This window comes from Crocodylus porosus, unplaced genomic scaffold (genome assembly GCF_001723895.1).
Source record: "Crocodylus porosus isolate Cpor-Errol unplaced genomic scaffold, CroPor_comp1, whole genome shotgun sequence".
In the NCBI taxonomy this organism is placed as follows: domain Eukaryota; kingdom Metazoa; phylum Chordata; order Crocodylia; family Crocodylidae; genus Crocodylus; species Crocodylus porosus.
This window is the reverse complement of record NW_017728918.1, coordinates 78,070,599-78,088,570: the sequence shown is the minus strand read 5'-3', so window position 1 is coordinate 78,088,570 and position 17,972 is coordinate 78,070,599. Positions and strand designations below refer to the sequence as shown.

Sequence of the window (17,972 nt, the reverse complement as noted above, 5' to 3'; positions counted from 1 at the left end):
GTCGGACAAGTAGATTTCACCACTGAAAGGAGATTCGGTGGTTGTATTGTGCCCCAAGGGAACAGACATGAATATAGAATCTGCTATGTCCCTGAAGTACCTGGAGCTGTAAAAATTGAAATGGTAGCCAGAAAGATTTTTCTTTTAAAGTGTTACATATTCTTTTATAGCAGTATCCTCCTTATATCTTTCCAGATGAACAGTATGTTGGCATTCAGATAATTATTAAAATGTTATGCTTGTCTCTCATACTTGGGAGAAGAGGATTCATTGATGTCTTGTTAGCTCTTTTACAGTGTCAGTGGAATGACACAAGATTTCCTTAACCTAGTAACCAGCATACTGAACACAATCCTCTTAGCTTGCTAGGCTCTCAGAATAGGATCTGGCACATGAAAAGGATGTCTTCTCTCCTTGTTTGATTCTACAGTTCCTGGCATATGCAGAGCCTTTTAGAGAGGTCTCCGCATTGCACTTTTTGCTGGTTCTGTTCTTCAACTCCAGGGAAGGCCCAAAAGCTGTATGATATGGTTTTGCTGAGTGGATGAAAGCCTGCATCCTGGAAGCATAAAGAAAAATAGAACTATGAAAGTTTCTTGCCCAGTTGGGATCAAAGCCTGAGTGATCTCTGCAAGCTGGGTGAAGAAAAGGCATCTGTAGATGAATTCTGTAACTTGGCACTCTTTCCACACATTTGCTGAGCGCTGTTGGATACATATACATTTGGTTGACGCAGCTTTTAGCCACTTGGTATTAAGAACTGTCTGTTCCTTTAAAAAAAAAAACCATTTGCTGTAAAGGTGGGGGATAGCTGGAAAATATTGCTTCCCATTTCCTGTCGTGTTCATTAGGGTCCTAAGTGCACTTCTAGGAGTTTGTGCTTTCTTCTTCCTTTACTTGGGCTGTTGATGAAGTCCTCCTCTTACTATTCTAGGTTCTGTGCTTTAGCTTCTATAGTGAGGGAAATTAAAACTTAGTTCTGTCTAGCCAGAGAAGCTTTATTTTTTTCTGAGTAAGGAGATAGTATATACCACCACATTTTCACATTTCAGATCTGAGGGACTCAAATTAGGGAACTTGAAAAAAATCCTGAAAAAGTACAAAAAAAAATTCAGATGATGGATTACCAAACTGGCATGTCTGGCTGTTGTTGAACATATATGCTGTAAATTATAGGTGCACTGATAAAGACTTTCTTGACCAATATCAATAGCTGTTTATTAACCAGACCTGTTGTCTGATACTAATCTGATAGCCAATTTACAAGAATGCAGCCGGGCAGCTTGGAAAGCAGCATCCTGCTGGAAAGTCTGTGGGGAGAAGGGGCATGGAGGAGGGAAAGGATGTGGGGGCAGGGCAGATCGAGGCCCCCATGGTGAGGGAGGGAATAGGGTGTGGGCTGGGGCAGGGCCAGGGGCAGATGCTGCTTAGCCAGGGCAGCGAATGTGTCCCCGGGGCAGGGAGTGGGATGGAGCCATTGGGAAGCTTGTCAGGGGGTGCGGGGAGGGGTAAGTGGCTCTCCGCTGTTGTGTACACTCCCAGGGGAGGCATGGGGGGCATGGGCCCCCACCAGATGTGTTCATGGAGTGAGAGTGGGCTGCCTGGTGCAGTCTTGGGACCAGGAACTGCACCAGCCTATTCCTGGTGGGGGGACTGGGTTGGGCCTGGGCTCAGAGCTGGTGAGGGTGGGTGGCAGTGCTGGCAGCTCTGGGAGGGGTGGCGATGTGGGGGGGGCTATGGGGAATTTTGGGGTTGCTATAGACACCTGAGCCCCTCCCCCCCAGCACTGTTCCTGCTCAGGACACTGCTCTGCTGACTTTCCCTTGGTAGCCCTGCACTGGCTGTGTGCCCCCTGCAGCAGGAGACTTCTTAGAGAAAGGCAGCAGAGTGAAGAGCCCCAAGCAGGGGGAGGGGCTGTGCTAGGGGGAGGGTTTGGGGGACTATAGTCACACCAGAATTCCCCGTAGCCCTCCCATGGCCACCGTCCCAGTGCCTCTGCCTACCCCACACAGCTGAACCGGCCCTGCTCCTGCCAGCTCAGATCCCAGCCCTGGCCCAGCCCTCCAACTCTGAAGAGGCTGATGCTGCCCCTGGGTCCAAGCCTGTAGCGGGCAGCCCGTCTCCTGCGCCAGGGGTGCACACAGTGGTGGAAAGCTGCCCCTTCCCCACCCTCAATGCCCCGTGGTGAGCCTCCTGTGACTTCATCCTGCTTCTGGCCCCAGGGTCCCATTTGCTAACCTGGCTGGGCAGTGCCTGCCCCAGCCCCAGCCCCACTTGCTCCTTGCCTGTCGGGGCCTCAGTCTGCCCCCTACATGCCCCTTCCCTCCCCTATGCCTTTTCCTCCCCACAGACTTACTGGCAGGACACTGCTCTCCAAGCTGCGTTCCTGGCTGAGTGCGTGGCAACTGCACTCCTACTTGCAGCATTTATCGGTGATGTTATTGGCTACACCAGCCAAAAACATCAGCACAGTCCTGCCCCCAGCCCCTTCTCCACCATCTGCTCTGAAGTGTGCGTGCCAAGCAAATGCCTTTGTGTGCCACACTCTGGCACCCATGCAAGGGGTTGCCTACTCCTGCAATAGCCAATAATGTTAACTTTCCTTTTATCGGTGCTGATCCAATATGTAACCAATATGTTGATATACCTCTACCGTAAATAGGCAGACTACAGTGGATACAGTATTAGTAAAGACACATTCCATACAATGAAGAGCTGAAAATTAGTTGTCATGGAAAATTATTCCTCAGTTTATATAAACATTCTTTGTTTGACAGGGGAAAAGCAAGCTGTCTACTTTTCTCTAATTTTATTATACACGTTTTCAAGTTAATGGCAAAAAAAGTGAGTTACCACACCGAGAGAATGTGTGCTATGATGACAAAATGGAAAACACACGTGATAAAATTCTAGAACTGGAAGGGGGGTTCATGTAGTCCAACCTCCTGCGTTTATGCTGGTTTGAGTACACCTAGGTCATCCCTAGCAGATATTTACCTACACGTACAATTAATGTGAAGCAATAAACTCCTGAACAGTTTGAGCTGGACTAAATTGTTCCTAGGCACACTATCTACACGTGTGCCTGAGACAGCACCAATTTGAGCCCGGATGGAGCAGGCCCCTGGATGGCTGGGCTGACTAGGTGCCATTTATGCCCACTGTTAGCATCTACACATGCATTTCAGCACATTAATTTACTCTACCCTAAGATAATACTGTCCCCAACCATACTGTCTTACAAGGGAATTAGTTCAGTTGCCCTAACACCAGCACCCATGTAGACAGTGACGTTTTACTGTGGGGCTAATTAGTCTACTCTGCAGTAAGGTACGCTTATGCATGCACCCCCTGAGACAGATGCAGGAGCCCCTTTCTCATTAAAACCAGTCCCTTTATATAGCTCAGCAGCTTTGTCTCCATATACCATAAACAGGCTTTTCACATTCACGCAAACAAACCCATCTTCTCTTCACAGTAAGCAAGCAATTAACATGTAAACCATCCTCTGGTTTCCCTTCAGTCCTCCGACCTAGAGATAGTAGTTTGCCTTAGGCTGCAGGTTTCAGCCTTGCAGCTTTTCTCTCTGTATGGTCCTTTTAACCCACAAACCAAACATCTGGTCTTTTTCTGTGGACCCTGGGAAAGAGACAACTGTGTACTTTGTCCATCAGCTTACCCACTTCCACTCTCTCCTTTCTCTGCTCACAGCTTCCCATCTGGGACCCTTTTTTCTTCAGGTGGCTAGCCAGTTATCCATAAAAGCTAGCCTGTCATCTTGAGCAGGCTTAAAACCACCTTGCTTGCCTGCAGCTGGATGGCAGCTTCTGAGGGTTGACAACTCTTATGCTTACTTACATGCAGGTTTGCAACCTGCTAAAGGCACCCGGAACAGTGCTTATCATTTTTGCAAGAGCATGTCAATGTTGACTCGCGTTTAGTTTGGCTCTCTTTATAACATCCAGATAATTTTCTGCATGTTGTTGCCTCATTAGTTAATTCTCTATTTTTTATCTGTGCATTTGATGTTTTTACTTTTAACTCTAGCATTTTGCATTTGTCCTTTTGAATTTCATGTTCTTGACTTCAGACTATCCCTCTAATCTCTCAATTTTGTTTTAAATTCTGATCCTGTGCTCCAATGTGCTTTCCTCCCCAGTCATCATTGGTGTCATCTTCTGATTTTATAAGTGTGTATTTTTTATTCTATCATTCAAGTCACTAGTAAATATATTGAGTTAGAACTGGGACCAAGACGCATCTCTGGCAGACTCCACTGTGGGTGATCTCCTAGCTTGACAGTGAACTATTAGTGAATTATTTCTTTTTAAGAGCAATTTCTCAACCAGTTGTGCAGCCACCTGATGGCAATTACATCTAAGCTATACTTCCTTTGCTTGCTTATGAGTGTGTCACGTGGGACAGGATGAAAAGCCTTACTGAAATCAAGGTATATTGCATTTTGTCCTTCCCCCATATCCATTAAGCCCTTTACCCTGTCAAAGAAGGAAATTTAGATTAGTTTGTCATCTGATGTTCTTGGCAAATCCATGTTGGTTGTTATTTATCACTTTATGATTTTTAGGTACCTGCAGTTTGATTGTTTAATGATTTGTTCTAGTATCTTTCCAGGGATTGAGGTTAAGCTGACTGATTTATAATTCCTCAGGTCCTCCTTTTTCCCATTTAAAAAAAAAAAGTAAATTTTCCTTTTTAGTCCTCTTGACTTTCCTTGCCCCCAAGGAATTCCAAAAGATAATTGCTAATAGTTCATACGTTATTTTAGTTAGTGGCTTAAGCAGTCTAGAATAAATTTTGTTAGGTCCCTCAACTCATACACCATTATCTTATTTAAAATAATCTTTGACCTGTTTTTTTCCACACATTGGCCTGCACTCCTATGCCTTTGTTAAAATTAATCTCAAGTATCTGGTCACAATTTAATTTTCAAGACTGAAGCAAAGGCGGCATTGAGTACTTCAGCTTCCTCTGCATCATCCATTATTTGCTGTCCTTTCCTATTTAATAGTGTACCTAGCCTTCCCTTTGTTTCCCTCTTACATCTGATATATTTATAGAATCTTCTTTGGTTGCCTGTGTCCTTTGCTAATTAAAACTCATTTTAGATTCTCTGTTTTCATTTCTACATACTTGTGCTCTTCTTTCATACCTGTCCTTAGTTATATGCCCTTGTTTCCATTACTTAAATTATTCTTTTTGATTTTTCAAGTTATTGAAGAGCTCTTGATGTGGTCCCATGTGTCTCTTAGTATACATCCTATCTTTTCTTTGCATCAGAATAGTTAGCTACTGTGCAGTTAATATAGTCTCAGTCCATAATTGCAAGCAATTTTGCATTTTTAGCTCGCAGATTTTCTTCCCAACAGACCTTGCCTATACAGTTTCACTCATTTTTGATGAAGTCTATTTTTCTGCAGTTCATTATTTTTGTTGTTGCGCTCATGTCTTCCTTTCTTCAGAATAATGAACAGTTATTTTCTGATCGCTTTTCCCCAAACCTACCTTCCACCCTTAGATTCTCAACCATCTCCTCCTTATTAGTCAAACCAAGTCTAAAACAGCATCTTACTAGTAGTTTTCTTCACTTTTGAAATAAAGGTTTTCCCCAACATATTCAAGAATGTGATTGATTGACTTTGTTCTGCTGTATATCTTTACTAATAGGGATCTGTTATATGAGACAACGTCCTCCATAAATACCAGATCTCATACTTTCAGTCTTCTCATAGCTGCTCACAATGCTTCATTTAGATCCTCTTCATGGTTAAGTGACCTATAGAGACTGTTACTGTAACATCACCCCTATTCTTTTCCCCTTTTTTCTTCAGCCAAGGACCTTTAACAAACCTTCCTTGAACTTAAAATCATAAAAAACTAGGGTTGGAAGGGACCTCAGGAGATCATCTTGTCCATCCTCTTCTAATATGTCATGTTGCCCAGCCCTCTAACCATTTTTGTTGGCCTCTGCTGGGCTCTCTCCAATTTGTCCACATCCTTTCTGTAGTGGGGGGGGGGCCAAAACTGGACACAGTATTCCACATATGGCCTCATCAGTGCTGAATAGAGGGGAATACTCACTTCCCTCAGTTTGCTGGCACCACTCTTACTAATTTAGCTATAGCAGGCTGTGGGCTTGTAGTGTAGGGGCTTGTAGCAGGCTTCACAAATCAGGTTGGAGTAGGCTGTGGACCTGCAGAGTGTATATCCGAGCTGTGGGAAGTAAAACGTGATTGGCGACCTGCCTTGGAGGACTGGGCTGGCTGATGAGAATAATTAGCTGGCACAAAAGAAGTTAAAAGGCTCCCAAAAAAGGGAGTGACGGAGGGAGAGGGAAGTGGAGGTGTTTGGCTGGCAAGCACAACAAAATCTATACCCTTCTATATCAGTATTGCAGTCCTGTGATTTGTACTGCTAGTCATATGTGGTGTTAATTATGTCATACCTTTGGTTGTGTAATAAGACTTAAAAGTTTTCTTGTTTTATTCCCGGTATGCCTAACATTTATGTATAGATACCTCAGCTAGTTGCCTCATTTTTTCACTCCTTTCTCACTTGTGGCCCTAGTACAGTTTCCCATCTCCCCAAAGCTTCATGAATAAGTAGTTTAATAATGTTTTTAATATTTTTTTTGTTTAATAATGTTGACTTGCTTATGGGCTTATTACTATCCAATTCAAATCTAATGTTAAACCTTCCTAGCAGGTCATGTCCAAAGATTCTCTTCTCTGTCTTCATTAGATGGACCCCATTTCTTCCCACCGTTCTTTGTTCTCAGAACACTGTCCCATGCATGAGGGAGCTGAAGCTCTTCTCTTGACAGCTTCTGTGAAGCCATGCATTCATCTCCAAAATATGTCTGTCCATGCCTGGTCCTCTCCCCATAGTTTGGAATGTTGATGAGAACATTATCTGTGCTTCTGGCTCCTTCACCCATGCTCCCAGAGTCTTGTGGATCCAACTGATGTGGTCAGGATCGTACTTGGCAATATCATAAATGCACATATGGAGGAACAGTGTGGTTTAACAGTCAGAGAACCTGATGAGCCCTTTCAGCCTTTCCATAATGTCTTGGATTTGGTCTCTAGGCAAACAGCATATTTCCTGTCATGGTAAATGAGGTTGGCAGATGAATCTCTCTTTATTTTCCCCAAAAAAGGAGTCATGAGTCACTGCCATCCTTCATCTTTTGCTCTGCAGTCTTCCTGGGCTGAGGGTCATCTGGCTTCACCTTCCCAACCGCTGGGGGTCTGCACCTTTCTTCTGGGTTCCAGGCCTGCATAACAGTTTTTGAGTTTACCAGTTAGAAGCAATGGGAGAAAAGTTGAGTACTGGCTGCTGTGTGAGGTGCCAAGTAAGCCAGTCTCTTCTGTGTTGATTCTTACTCCCATGTTGCCACTGCAGTTCTTTCAAACTAACTAGTTTTCTGCATCCTGGATGTTTATTTATGTTGCATCCTTCTGATTAAGGTCTGTGCTCCCATTTGCTTTTTAGGCAAGCAACCTTTAACTGCAGTTTGCTTATGTGCTTGCTGAGGCATATTTGTGTCTCATTTTACATGACTCCACTGGCAGATATTTTCCATGCTGGTTGATGCACTGTATCAGTGCCTCCGCTATGGACAGGCTGAGTTCCCAGGGAGTCAGCACCGGGACTTGATTGGTGACCTCCAGAGTATGGATGTCTACTTAAGCAGGGCTCCCAGAGGTGCAGCAGACGAGCTGTCAGCAGGCTGGAAGTTCAGCTTTTTCACCCGGGACGTGTTCTGCCTTCTGGTATCTATAACCTAGGGGTCTACTTAAAGTGCAAAGGCAAAGTAAAAATCAAAGGTTGCTCATGGGAGCCAGTAATATTTTTGCAGTCTTTTTGAAGCGTGGCTTCCTGCTCCCCCCCCGCCCTCTTGGTTGGCTGAGAGTGCTGTCTTTATTGAAGTCCCACCCCTTGCTGTTAATTGGCAGAGAAGGCTGCCCTTCATGTGGCCCTACCTCTTGCTACTGCTTGCTGGAGAGGGGAGAGGTTGCACAAAAGGCAGCCCTCTTGGCCAATCAGTAGCAGAGGGAAGAGGGGGTGGCCACCATCTTGGCTGCTCCTCTGTGTGCTAGCAATTCTCCTTTCCCCCCCCCCAACCCGCCCCAGTGGGCTGCAAGGTTGGGCCACAGTAATTGTTGGTTCCTGCTGGAGAGGCAATATTTTATTTTCTCCAGCAGTTCCATGCAACATCTTGGGGAATGCCAGTTTTCATGGTGATCATAGGAACCACCTTTTTTCATGGTTCCCATGAAAAGCATGAAATCACAAATTGAGTAGATCCCTACCTATAACAGCTGCAGGGAAAAATAGCCTGCCTCCATTACCTAACTTAATACCCTATATACCTTAGCCTTAGGCCTGTATAGGTATTTAGTTTCTACTGGAAGAATCACTTTTCTCCTGGTAGAAATCAGTAAAGTGCAGGTTTTCAAACTTTTTTTTGTGGAGCAAAAATGGTCACTCTGGGGGGAAAAAAATAACCCAACAACAATGATACAGAAATCACTCCAGGGAGAACTTCTCCTGGGAGATTAAATGTCTGTACACTTTCCCTGAGCTTAACTCCTTCTGGGGACCAGGAGCAGTGGAGCTGTGGAAGAGGCTCATATGCCTTCTGGAAACTGGGGTCACCCCAGTTTGGCAAAGGTCCAGGGGACAGCCACTTCCATCTGCCCCATAGACTACAAAGAGCAGGAATGAGCAGGTACCAGCTACTTCTTTCCTGCTTCTCATACCAGAGTTCCTGGTATGAGGAGCAGAGTCAGAAAAGTAGGATTGAAAGGAACCTCTGGAGTAGGGATTGGCAACCTCTGGCATGTGTGCCAGAGCTCGCATGCAAGGCCATTTTGCTCATTACACTACCACCCACCTGGGCAGCTGCTGGTAGCTGTGGGGTCCAGGTTGCTCCCAGCAGGTGGCCAAGCTCCATGGCTGGTGGCAGCTACCCAGAGCCTGGGCCGACTGCTGGGGCGGCACCAGCCTCTTCCCAGTGGAGGAGTCTGAGAGGGGCCTGTGCTGCAGGCAGGAGCTGCATGGGCTCAGCTGCTTGGGGCGGGTGGTGGCAACCTGGGTGGTGCTGGAAGGGGCAGGCAGTGGCAGCCCAGGCAGTGCTGGAGGGGTGGCTGTGGGGGAACTAAGGTGAACTTTGGCTTCCTTTCCTTTTCTCTTCTTTTTCTTTGCCCTTTTCTCTGCCCTTTTTTCTCCCCACTTTTCTCTCTTTTTTCAGTTCATTTATGATTGTTAACTATATTAATATGAAGTGCATCCTGCCATGAACCCTCCACCCTGATGTTGGTTTTCTGGCAGGCCGGCACTCTGGCACCTTATAAGGTAGACTTTGCCTTTTTTCTGGCACTCCAGCCAAAAACATTGCCTACACCTGCTCTAGAGGTTACCTAGTCCAACCCCCTCCCTGAGGCAGGATCAGTCCTATCCAAGCCATTCCAGAGGCCTCCAAGCTTTAGAAGCAAGTTAAACTTTTGAGTATTCAGGTTTTCATTCTAGCATGTGCTAGTCCAGTCTTACACTGTTAAATGTTATGGACTTATTATTCTTGCAAAAGAGTTTATTTCTATTTTTCATTATCTTTGGTTTGCCATGTTTTAAGAAAGCAACTCTGGTATTGTGACAGCTATGTTTTTTTATATTGCTTTTTCCTTCTGGGCAAATCTTGTATAGAGTTTTAAAGAGTCTTCCATTCTTTTTAATTTTGCTGTTAATAGACTGATTTAGAAAAAGGAATATGAAACAATAATGGCAGCTGCCATAATTCTTTAGGAATGTTTGATAGTAGTGATTGTTTGAAATAAATTCTGTGTGGTATGAGATTAGTTTACAAAAGTAGATATTTAGTTTAGCTGCAGTCTGGGAATTGCCCTGAACTCAGCATAGCACAGTACAACACAACACATAACATCACTCTTCATTAGATTGTACTTTATACTAGGATACATACACATAAAAAGTGTTTTTTTGACATACACGAGACTCTAGATTTGAAGTGATTAATGGATGTTAGCCTGTAGGCTTAGAACCTGTTATCTCTGTTTAATCAAAAGCAAGAATATATAACTGTCTTAATGTCATATTCTTAAATGCGGTTCCATTATATATTTTTTTTCATTTTGGATTTTATGGAGTGGTATAGTTTTAGTTTGTTATCAAATAGTTTAACTAATTTAATGGGTTGAAAGGAACATGGGTGAGCTGTGCATAGTCTTGTTCACCATTGCCTTTAGTTGTAAAAGTAGGAAGTAATTTTGGACATAATTTTTGTTAATTTGGCCTCCCTTTTCTGATCAGCTTGCCTGCTTAACAGAAGAAGAGCAAACTCACCTAATTGCCTTAGAAAGACAGTGGGGAAAATAAGTTTTTGTGAAACAGAGAGTTTTCAGAAAATAGCTATTTCCTGTGGATTAAGAAAACTGTAATAGTAGAAAGATTACAAAATAGCCAAAACTGTTTGTCAAAATAGTGCAAAATTAATTAACAGTTTTAGTGAAGATATAACATGTTAGCAATCTAATATAATCACATACATTACCAAGGCAAAATCAAGGACTCTTCAGATAAGCCAGTTTTAGTAACCACACTGTCTCAGCTTTCAATGTAATTACTATTTGGTTATCAAAATACCTAAACATCCTGAATCCTAAGCTCTGAAGGAAACTGTCAGTCACAATAAAATCAGTAAGATCAACCACATCTATTTCCTCAGAATTGTCCTGAAATATACAACCTGAACGCTAGCCTCAACAAAATACAGTATTTTGTGTTGCCTGAAAAAGAAGAAAGCTGAATACAAAATTGTTAGGAATTTGATGTGTAAAAAAATTGTGCTGGTTCTATGGTACAGTTGAAATAAAGATGGTCAAGCTGAGTGAGGAGTCTGCATGTGTTTTGGATATTTATGCTATCTAAATGCTAAACCTAGTGCTGGTTGGAAACGGCATTTTTCATTTTGGTGGATTTTTTTTTCAGTGTTGGATTTTTTTTCCTTTCCAAAAGAAAAACAAAAAAATTAAAATTTTTGTGAAATGTAAATTCAGGGAAAAATGTGTTTCAGGTCAGTTAAAACTTTTTTTTATTCTTTGACAAAATGTGGATGTTTCATTTAACCATATCACATCATTAGGAATCTCTGTAAATCATACCAGAAGTTCCCCCTGCAGCGGTGGCTTTAATGTTTTTCATTTAGCTCCTTGCTCCCCTTCCCCGATTGGCAGAGGTTTTAAATATGCCATGTGTTTTGCTTCCTTGGCAATCGGCGCCAAATGGCCCCAGTCAGCAGGACCCCTCCACGAAACAGGAATAGAGGGGGAAAGCAGTAAAATTAGAAACATTGAAGGAGCTGCTGCACTTGCAACACAAATTATGGAGATACCTACACATCATATCATTGCATAACAGTTTTTAAAGAATGAGGTAAGAAATCATTTTGCAATTTAAATTTGAAATATTCCCTCTTGAAAAAGTGACAAGGATTTTTTTTCAGCTTTTCCTTTTTAAGCCAATTGTTGTTAACCAGAGAGACATTTCTGCAAAATGATTTTGGCTTTTGTTGAATTGGCATTTCTAATGGAACAATATTCCATTGGAAATTTTCTAGCCAGTTCCAACTAATCATTTGTATTAAGATGTCTGTGAATGTGATTGTTGGCTTAATTGAAGATTTTTAGAGATTACATTGCTGAAATCTTAAATTTTTGCATGGAAATTTTTTTGGTCTTGTCTACTTTTTTCATTAATATCCATATTTATATTTATTAATGGTTATGAGCAATGCTTATTTTAAAAAAGAAAAAATATAGTGGGATAGGATAACTGAGAATAATTCCAATTTTTCATTTTCTCTTTTGGTGAATAATTTAAAAAGGGCAATGTTTTGTTGTAGTGTAGCTCCCAACAAAATAGCTCAGAATGAGGTAGACTGATAATTATTCTGAAGCCATGGTTGTTAACTTTGAAATTTAGGACTCAATCCAGTACCAGAGTGACCACTGCTTGAAGGGAGCAGGGGATACATTTCAAGTACAAAGCAAGAGAATGATTAGGCTAGAAAAGAAGAATTGGGAAATGAGAGCTCTCTGCATCTGGTTGTTGTCTAGTCAGATTGCAGGCAAAAATATAGGAGAATAGTGGGGGCATTGGTCCAGAGCTGAAGCATGTTTGGATCTCATTGCAAGAAGCAGAAGGGTAAGTCAGAAGAAATTCAAGGAATGGGAAAATTGAAACAAAGTCTGTGTGTGCATGTGTCATTTGCAAATTTACTACAAGCTGAAGAAGTAAGGTAAATTTGCTACAAGCAAGAAGAAGGTGTGTATAAGTTGTCTTCTGATCAACTGAAAGGACAAACTTTGTAAAAGAACATATGTAAACACGGGACTACACCGTGTGCATCTATTAGGTACCTAAATGCAGTCCTATTTCATCCTGTTCTGAAGTCTATTGATATGTCTACAATTTTAAGATTGAGTCAAAAAAAGCAAGGGGGAGGAGAAGGATGCATGCATCTTGTATATTAAGAGGGTTTTAATTCAACCAGGGTGGAATAGAATCACATTTAGGCACCTAAATGCACTTATCTACCTAATAGATAGATTAAAATTTGTCCCCTAGTATTTACATTTTTTGTTAGTGTTTAAATTAGCATAAGTTAAGCAGCTTCATACTAATTTGAAAGATTCTTGCTTTTCTTCTCTTTGTTGATATATTAAACTGACAGGACCGTGGAGTCGTATTCAATTGTTAATCTCCGATTTGAGACATCCAAAAAAAACCCAAACCTTTTCTTTATCATTAGAACATCTTTTCTTACATTTTAGTTTTCCCTTAACATTTCCAGTGCTGTATGACCATCTGTGTTTTGTTGTTTTGTTTTGTTTTTTTTGTGTTTTCAATATAGCTCATCCAGTTGATTTTGAGTCATCTTACAGTACCTGACCTGTGTAGACTAGCACAGACTTGTAAGCTACTATATCAGCATTGCTGTGACCCTCTACAATACATTCATCTCAGTTTACAACCTTACTGGGCAAGGATAAATGACACATCTCTGGAGTATCTACAGTCTCGCTGCACTCTCGTCCAGTGGCTGAATTTATCTTGGACTGGAAACAGGGGAGCCATCTCTGTTTCTGGATTTAGCAGGTCAGTGCTAAGTGTACTGAGGTGATACAGCAAGCTCTGTGTTGAGTGCTGCTGTTTGGTAGTTTCTCACTAAATGTTTGAAAGCCTTTAAACTATCATATTTATATCAAAAGACAGGCAAGAGGCTGCTTTGATTTACCATAGAGGGTAGGGTTTCAGGATGAATAAAAGCATTCCCTTCACTATTTTCTTTAGATAAAACAAGAAGAGAAACACACAACGGCAGAAGTCAATGTAATGTAAAGTGTTAGAATTGTTTAACATACTTGATATGTGCATACCAAATTGTACTTAAGAAAAGTTTCCCCTCCAGTATGGAGTCATGTTAAGTTACTTCTGTGGATTGTGAAAGGATCTGGTTGCAATTAAGCTTACAGAAAATCTGTTTTCCAAGCAATACATTCAGAATTGTCCTTTATATAGATGATTTGTTAGTAAGGATATATTGAAATGGCTATAATATTGACCTGATTATGGTGCATTTTGTAGGGTAGCAGCTGTATGCAATCACTGGAATGAAACTTAAATGTAGGTTTGTTTATAAAAATGACTTGAGCATCTAGTCCTGTTGGCAAAGAGGGAGGTTGCACTTATAGCTTTACACCACTTATAGCTTTACACCAGACTGAAAATACTATTCTGTGGCAGAGCATTAAAAATAGTTAAATTGTAGGGGTATTTTTCTATTTCAATCTCTGCATTCTCTATTTGCTAACATATTGTTTCCTGCTTTTTTGCTCATTTGTGTTAGTTAAGTAGTAATTATTTTATTATTAAAAAATTTAGTAATTTTATTATTAAAAAATGCCGCCTTCACCTGAAAGATAATCTACAATAGCGTGGAAAGCTGAACTTCACACTGATAAGAAACAGAAATGTTGCATTTAATGTAAACTTTTCTGAAAATGTTCAGAATTCATTTTTTATAAACCTCTAGAGTACCTCAAACACTCGTGTCTATCCCGTTGGAGTGAAGAAAACTTCTTTCCTTGATATCATTCAAGAAAAAAATTTTCATTTCCAGGAACCTGAAAAGGACATCCAGTAGTATTATAGGTAGCTTCTCCTAAATTTAGATGTATGATTATGGTGAAAACAAAATATCCATACTCAAATAGGAAATTATACTTTCCAAACTAATCAGTTGTATGGATACTGGATAGTTTCATTATTAAAGTAATTGATATTAATTTTGTATAGTGAACACTAAAAACATGTGCATGTTCAATCATATAGATGTGCTGCTTTCATTTTTCTTATGTAAACAGTATAGGTTCATCTCATGGAAAAGTTAGTGCATAATATGTAACTGTATTGGTTAAATAGTGGTGTGGTTGATAATGAAATAAATATCCAAATTCAGAGAATTAAAAACTCTGCACAATAACAAACTTGCATTAATGGTCTTGGGTAGGGTTGAAAAGTTCTGTATTTGCTGATTACCTTTTACTTTACTGTTAAATTGATAGCTGTAGTGATTTTTTTTAGTCAGCATTTCTGGAATAAATAATAAATATACATAACTTGATTATTAATTAATAATCTCTCAATAAAAACTTTATTTTGCTCTTACAGTGCGCAAGATGTGTTCATAAAAATTTAGGGCATAAATGGTTTTTGTAGATCTTGGAGAGAATTGCTTAAATTATATGTACTTATAGAAAAAGTTCTTGGGTGCGGGAGGGCAGTTGTATGTAGCCTGTTGGATTTTGGGGTTGGTGGATTCTCAGAAGCTTCAGTCATGCAACTTTACCATAAACTTGTGTCAGGACTTTTGAACTCATTTCTTCTTTTTTTAGAAATGTACCATTTGCATAGGCTTTTTGCTCTGGAGGATTTATACTTTGTTAAACAGAACCCTCCAAACCTTATAACACTTACTGTATTTACTCAAACGTAAGGCAGCCCTGCATATAAGATGCCCCCCAAATAATTAGATTCTATATATGGAAAATGTATAAATTTGTAAATTTTATAAATTTGTTATAGTCTTCCAGGTATAGAATCTAATTATTGGAGTTTGCTTTGAATTTGTCCCCTTCCCACTGCTGAGCACATGGAAGTGAGGAGCAAATTTGAAAACACAGATCTTGAATTAAATATACCTGTAGTAATTTGCATATAGGCGAATTATTACAGGTATCCATAAACTTAGTTTATCCAGAATTGATGCATATTACCTTTTTCAAAACTGTCGCAAGTTTTAGCACAAGTACATTATAAACACAGTTTAAAGGAACACTTTTGTACTTACTATATATAATAGAAACCATACTTTTATTTTATTTATAGATCGATATAGGGGTGGGTGTGTGCATACACACCATGTATGGTAACAGGAATGAGAATGGTGCAACTGTAAAGGCATGTGTTGGGCTGTCAGTGAACCATATCAGTCACAAGACAGATTGGTACAGGTATATACATATCAGCTGTCTTATGACTGATGTAGTTCACTTGATAGCCCAACACACACCTTTACAGTTACACCATTTTCATTCCTGTTACTATACATGATCTTAGTCAAAAGCCAAAAGGTTCATGATTTACCGTATTGTTCATTGGGCTGGGCCCCAGCAGAGTGAACAGTGTTTTAAGCCATAGTAACTCCATAGCTCAGCACTCCTCAGTTTGTGTGTGTATTCCAGATCCCCCCAATTCCTCCCCCACACGTGCACACAAAGGATCCACGTGCTAATTAGCTCCCCACTCATGACTGGAACCAGGTGTTCTTGTTATGAGTCCTTGGATCCTCCAAAAATGTATGTGCAGATGAAGCACAGGACAGCCCAATCCTTCCGCCTCATGGAGGGTGGAGCCACACTAATCATATGTTAGAGGCTGAGAGAGCAGGCAGCAGAGGGTTTCTGGGTGAACTGTTCAAGGCCCCATTTGGTGATGTTTGCTAGACATTTAAAGTTGATGAAGAAACAGGAATAATTGGAAATGGGAAAGAAAGGCATAGCTCAGCTGTGGAATTGAAAAGGAAATAAAAATATATGCAGTATAGTGGCTCACCATGACTTGAAAAAAGAGTTGGCACCGAGGGAGACTATGCTCAATGGGCACTACCGTATAGCTTATTCAGATACACTGACCTAGCCTTGTGGTAGGTTCACATCAGCATTGAAAGAGTGTTCTATGCCTTAAAGGCATAGAAAGGGATCAACAGCACATTGGGGTATAAGAAATAGAGGAAGGAGACCAAAAGTTCAAAATAAATGACAATGGTGGCAAGGATGAGGTGGAAAAGAATTGAAGAAAGGAAATGAAGATCTGGAGACATGGAAAGTGGACAAAAGTGGAATAGAAGGAAGGTGACAACAGAAGCAAAAGCGGAAGCAGCAAATGACAATGCCAGAAGGAAGACAAGAGCAAAGGAAAGTGTAAGACAGAGTGAGAGCAGCAGGCGAAGGTATATCGGGCAAGAAGCGGGGGATGACTGGAGCATTATGGCAAGCTGCTCTGCTGGGAGTGGTACAGTGGGGCAAACGTGGAAGAGGCACCAAGAAAAGCCAGAGAGGAGCGGAGGCGGTGGATAAAGGCAGCTTTAATCAACGATAAGAGGCAGATGGGATCGGCAATGAAAACATATAACTACCTGGAAAAGGTACTGCTTGAGATGCAGTACTGATGAGATGCTTAGAGGCGCAGGCAGAGCATCTCGTCAGTCTAATTGCTTTCTCAAACTGAAAGACTTGGGAATTGACTTACGGGGGTGGAGAAGGGTATGAGAACTTTTAGAAGAAATTTGCAGAGAAACGTGGAAGGAATTAAGAGAAATAAAGTTCATACTGAGGGAAAAGTCAAGATAAAGAGTGAATAGAGTTCAAATGTACAGATTTATTAGAGACAGAAGACACAGAAAGACAAATGGAAAAGTACATCCAAAGGGTCATGTTGGTAGAGAAAGTAAGGGACAAATGTGGTATCCAGAAGGGGTCTTGGAGGGCATGAGTAGTGTTACGAGCAGACAAATGGAGCCTGTGTGGAGTGCTGTACCTCCCATCAGTGATCCAGATAGGGGCACGCTGACATTTTATAATATACCATGGGCAACCAAAATGGTGCAGCACATGTGGAAAGGGGGGCACCTGTATGCATGCTGTCATCTCATGGTGTTCTATGGATGTGAAGGGATGGGTCATAGAGCAGCAGAGTGGCAGGAGTCCCTAAAATGAACTACAGGTTTCCCTTGCTTTACGCTCTACATGTGTTCCTGGAAAACAGCTCATAACTTAAATTCATATAAAGGGAATCCACTTTACAATGTAACAAATAAGGATATGTTCCCAGACCTCAACTGTACTGACCTCCAGACCCATTTCTACCACTTTTACAAGACAATTTTGGTACTCACGAACAACAGACAGTACACACAAGCACAGACCACTATTGTAATAGTTTCAAGGGACCTGAGCAGATCATCAAGTATGACCCCCTGCCATGGGTAGGAAAGAGTGCTGGGGTCAAAAGACCCCTACTAGCCTCGTTTCGAAGACCCCCAGGCTAGGAGCTAGCACCACTTCCCTTGGAGGTTGGTTTCAGATCCTAGCCACCCTGACTGTGAAGTAGTGCCTCCTGATGTCTAGCCTGAACTTACTCTCAGTTAACTTGTGGCCATTATTCCTTGTTGCTCCCAGTAGTGCTTGGGGGAGCAGGGACTCTCCCATTGCCTGCTGGTCCCTGTTGGCCAGTTTACAGATGGCCACCAGATCCCCCCTCAGCCTTCTCTTGTGGAGGCTGAACAGGCTCAGGTCCCTTAGCCTCCCCTC

General features: G+C 41.4%; 1 protein-coding gene across 3 annotated transcripts in view; it reads left to right on the top strand.

Moving 5' to 3' along the window:
* FBXL4 (F-box and leucine rich repeat protein 4) overlaps nt 1-17,972 on the top strand; it is a 127,771-nt gene that overhangs the window by 44,825 nt on the left and 64,974 nt on the right. For all 3 annotated transcript variants that reach the window (XM_019537786.1, XM_019537787.1, XM_019537788.1), the window contains exon 5: nt 12,953-13,197. In XM_019537786.1, the coding sequence (XP_019393331.1) occupies nt 12,953-13,197 (245 nt within the window). The remainder of the gene's footprint in view (nt 1-12,952; nt 13,198-17,972) is intronic.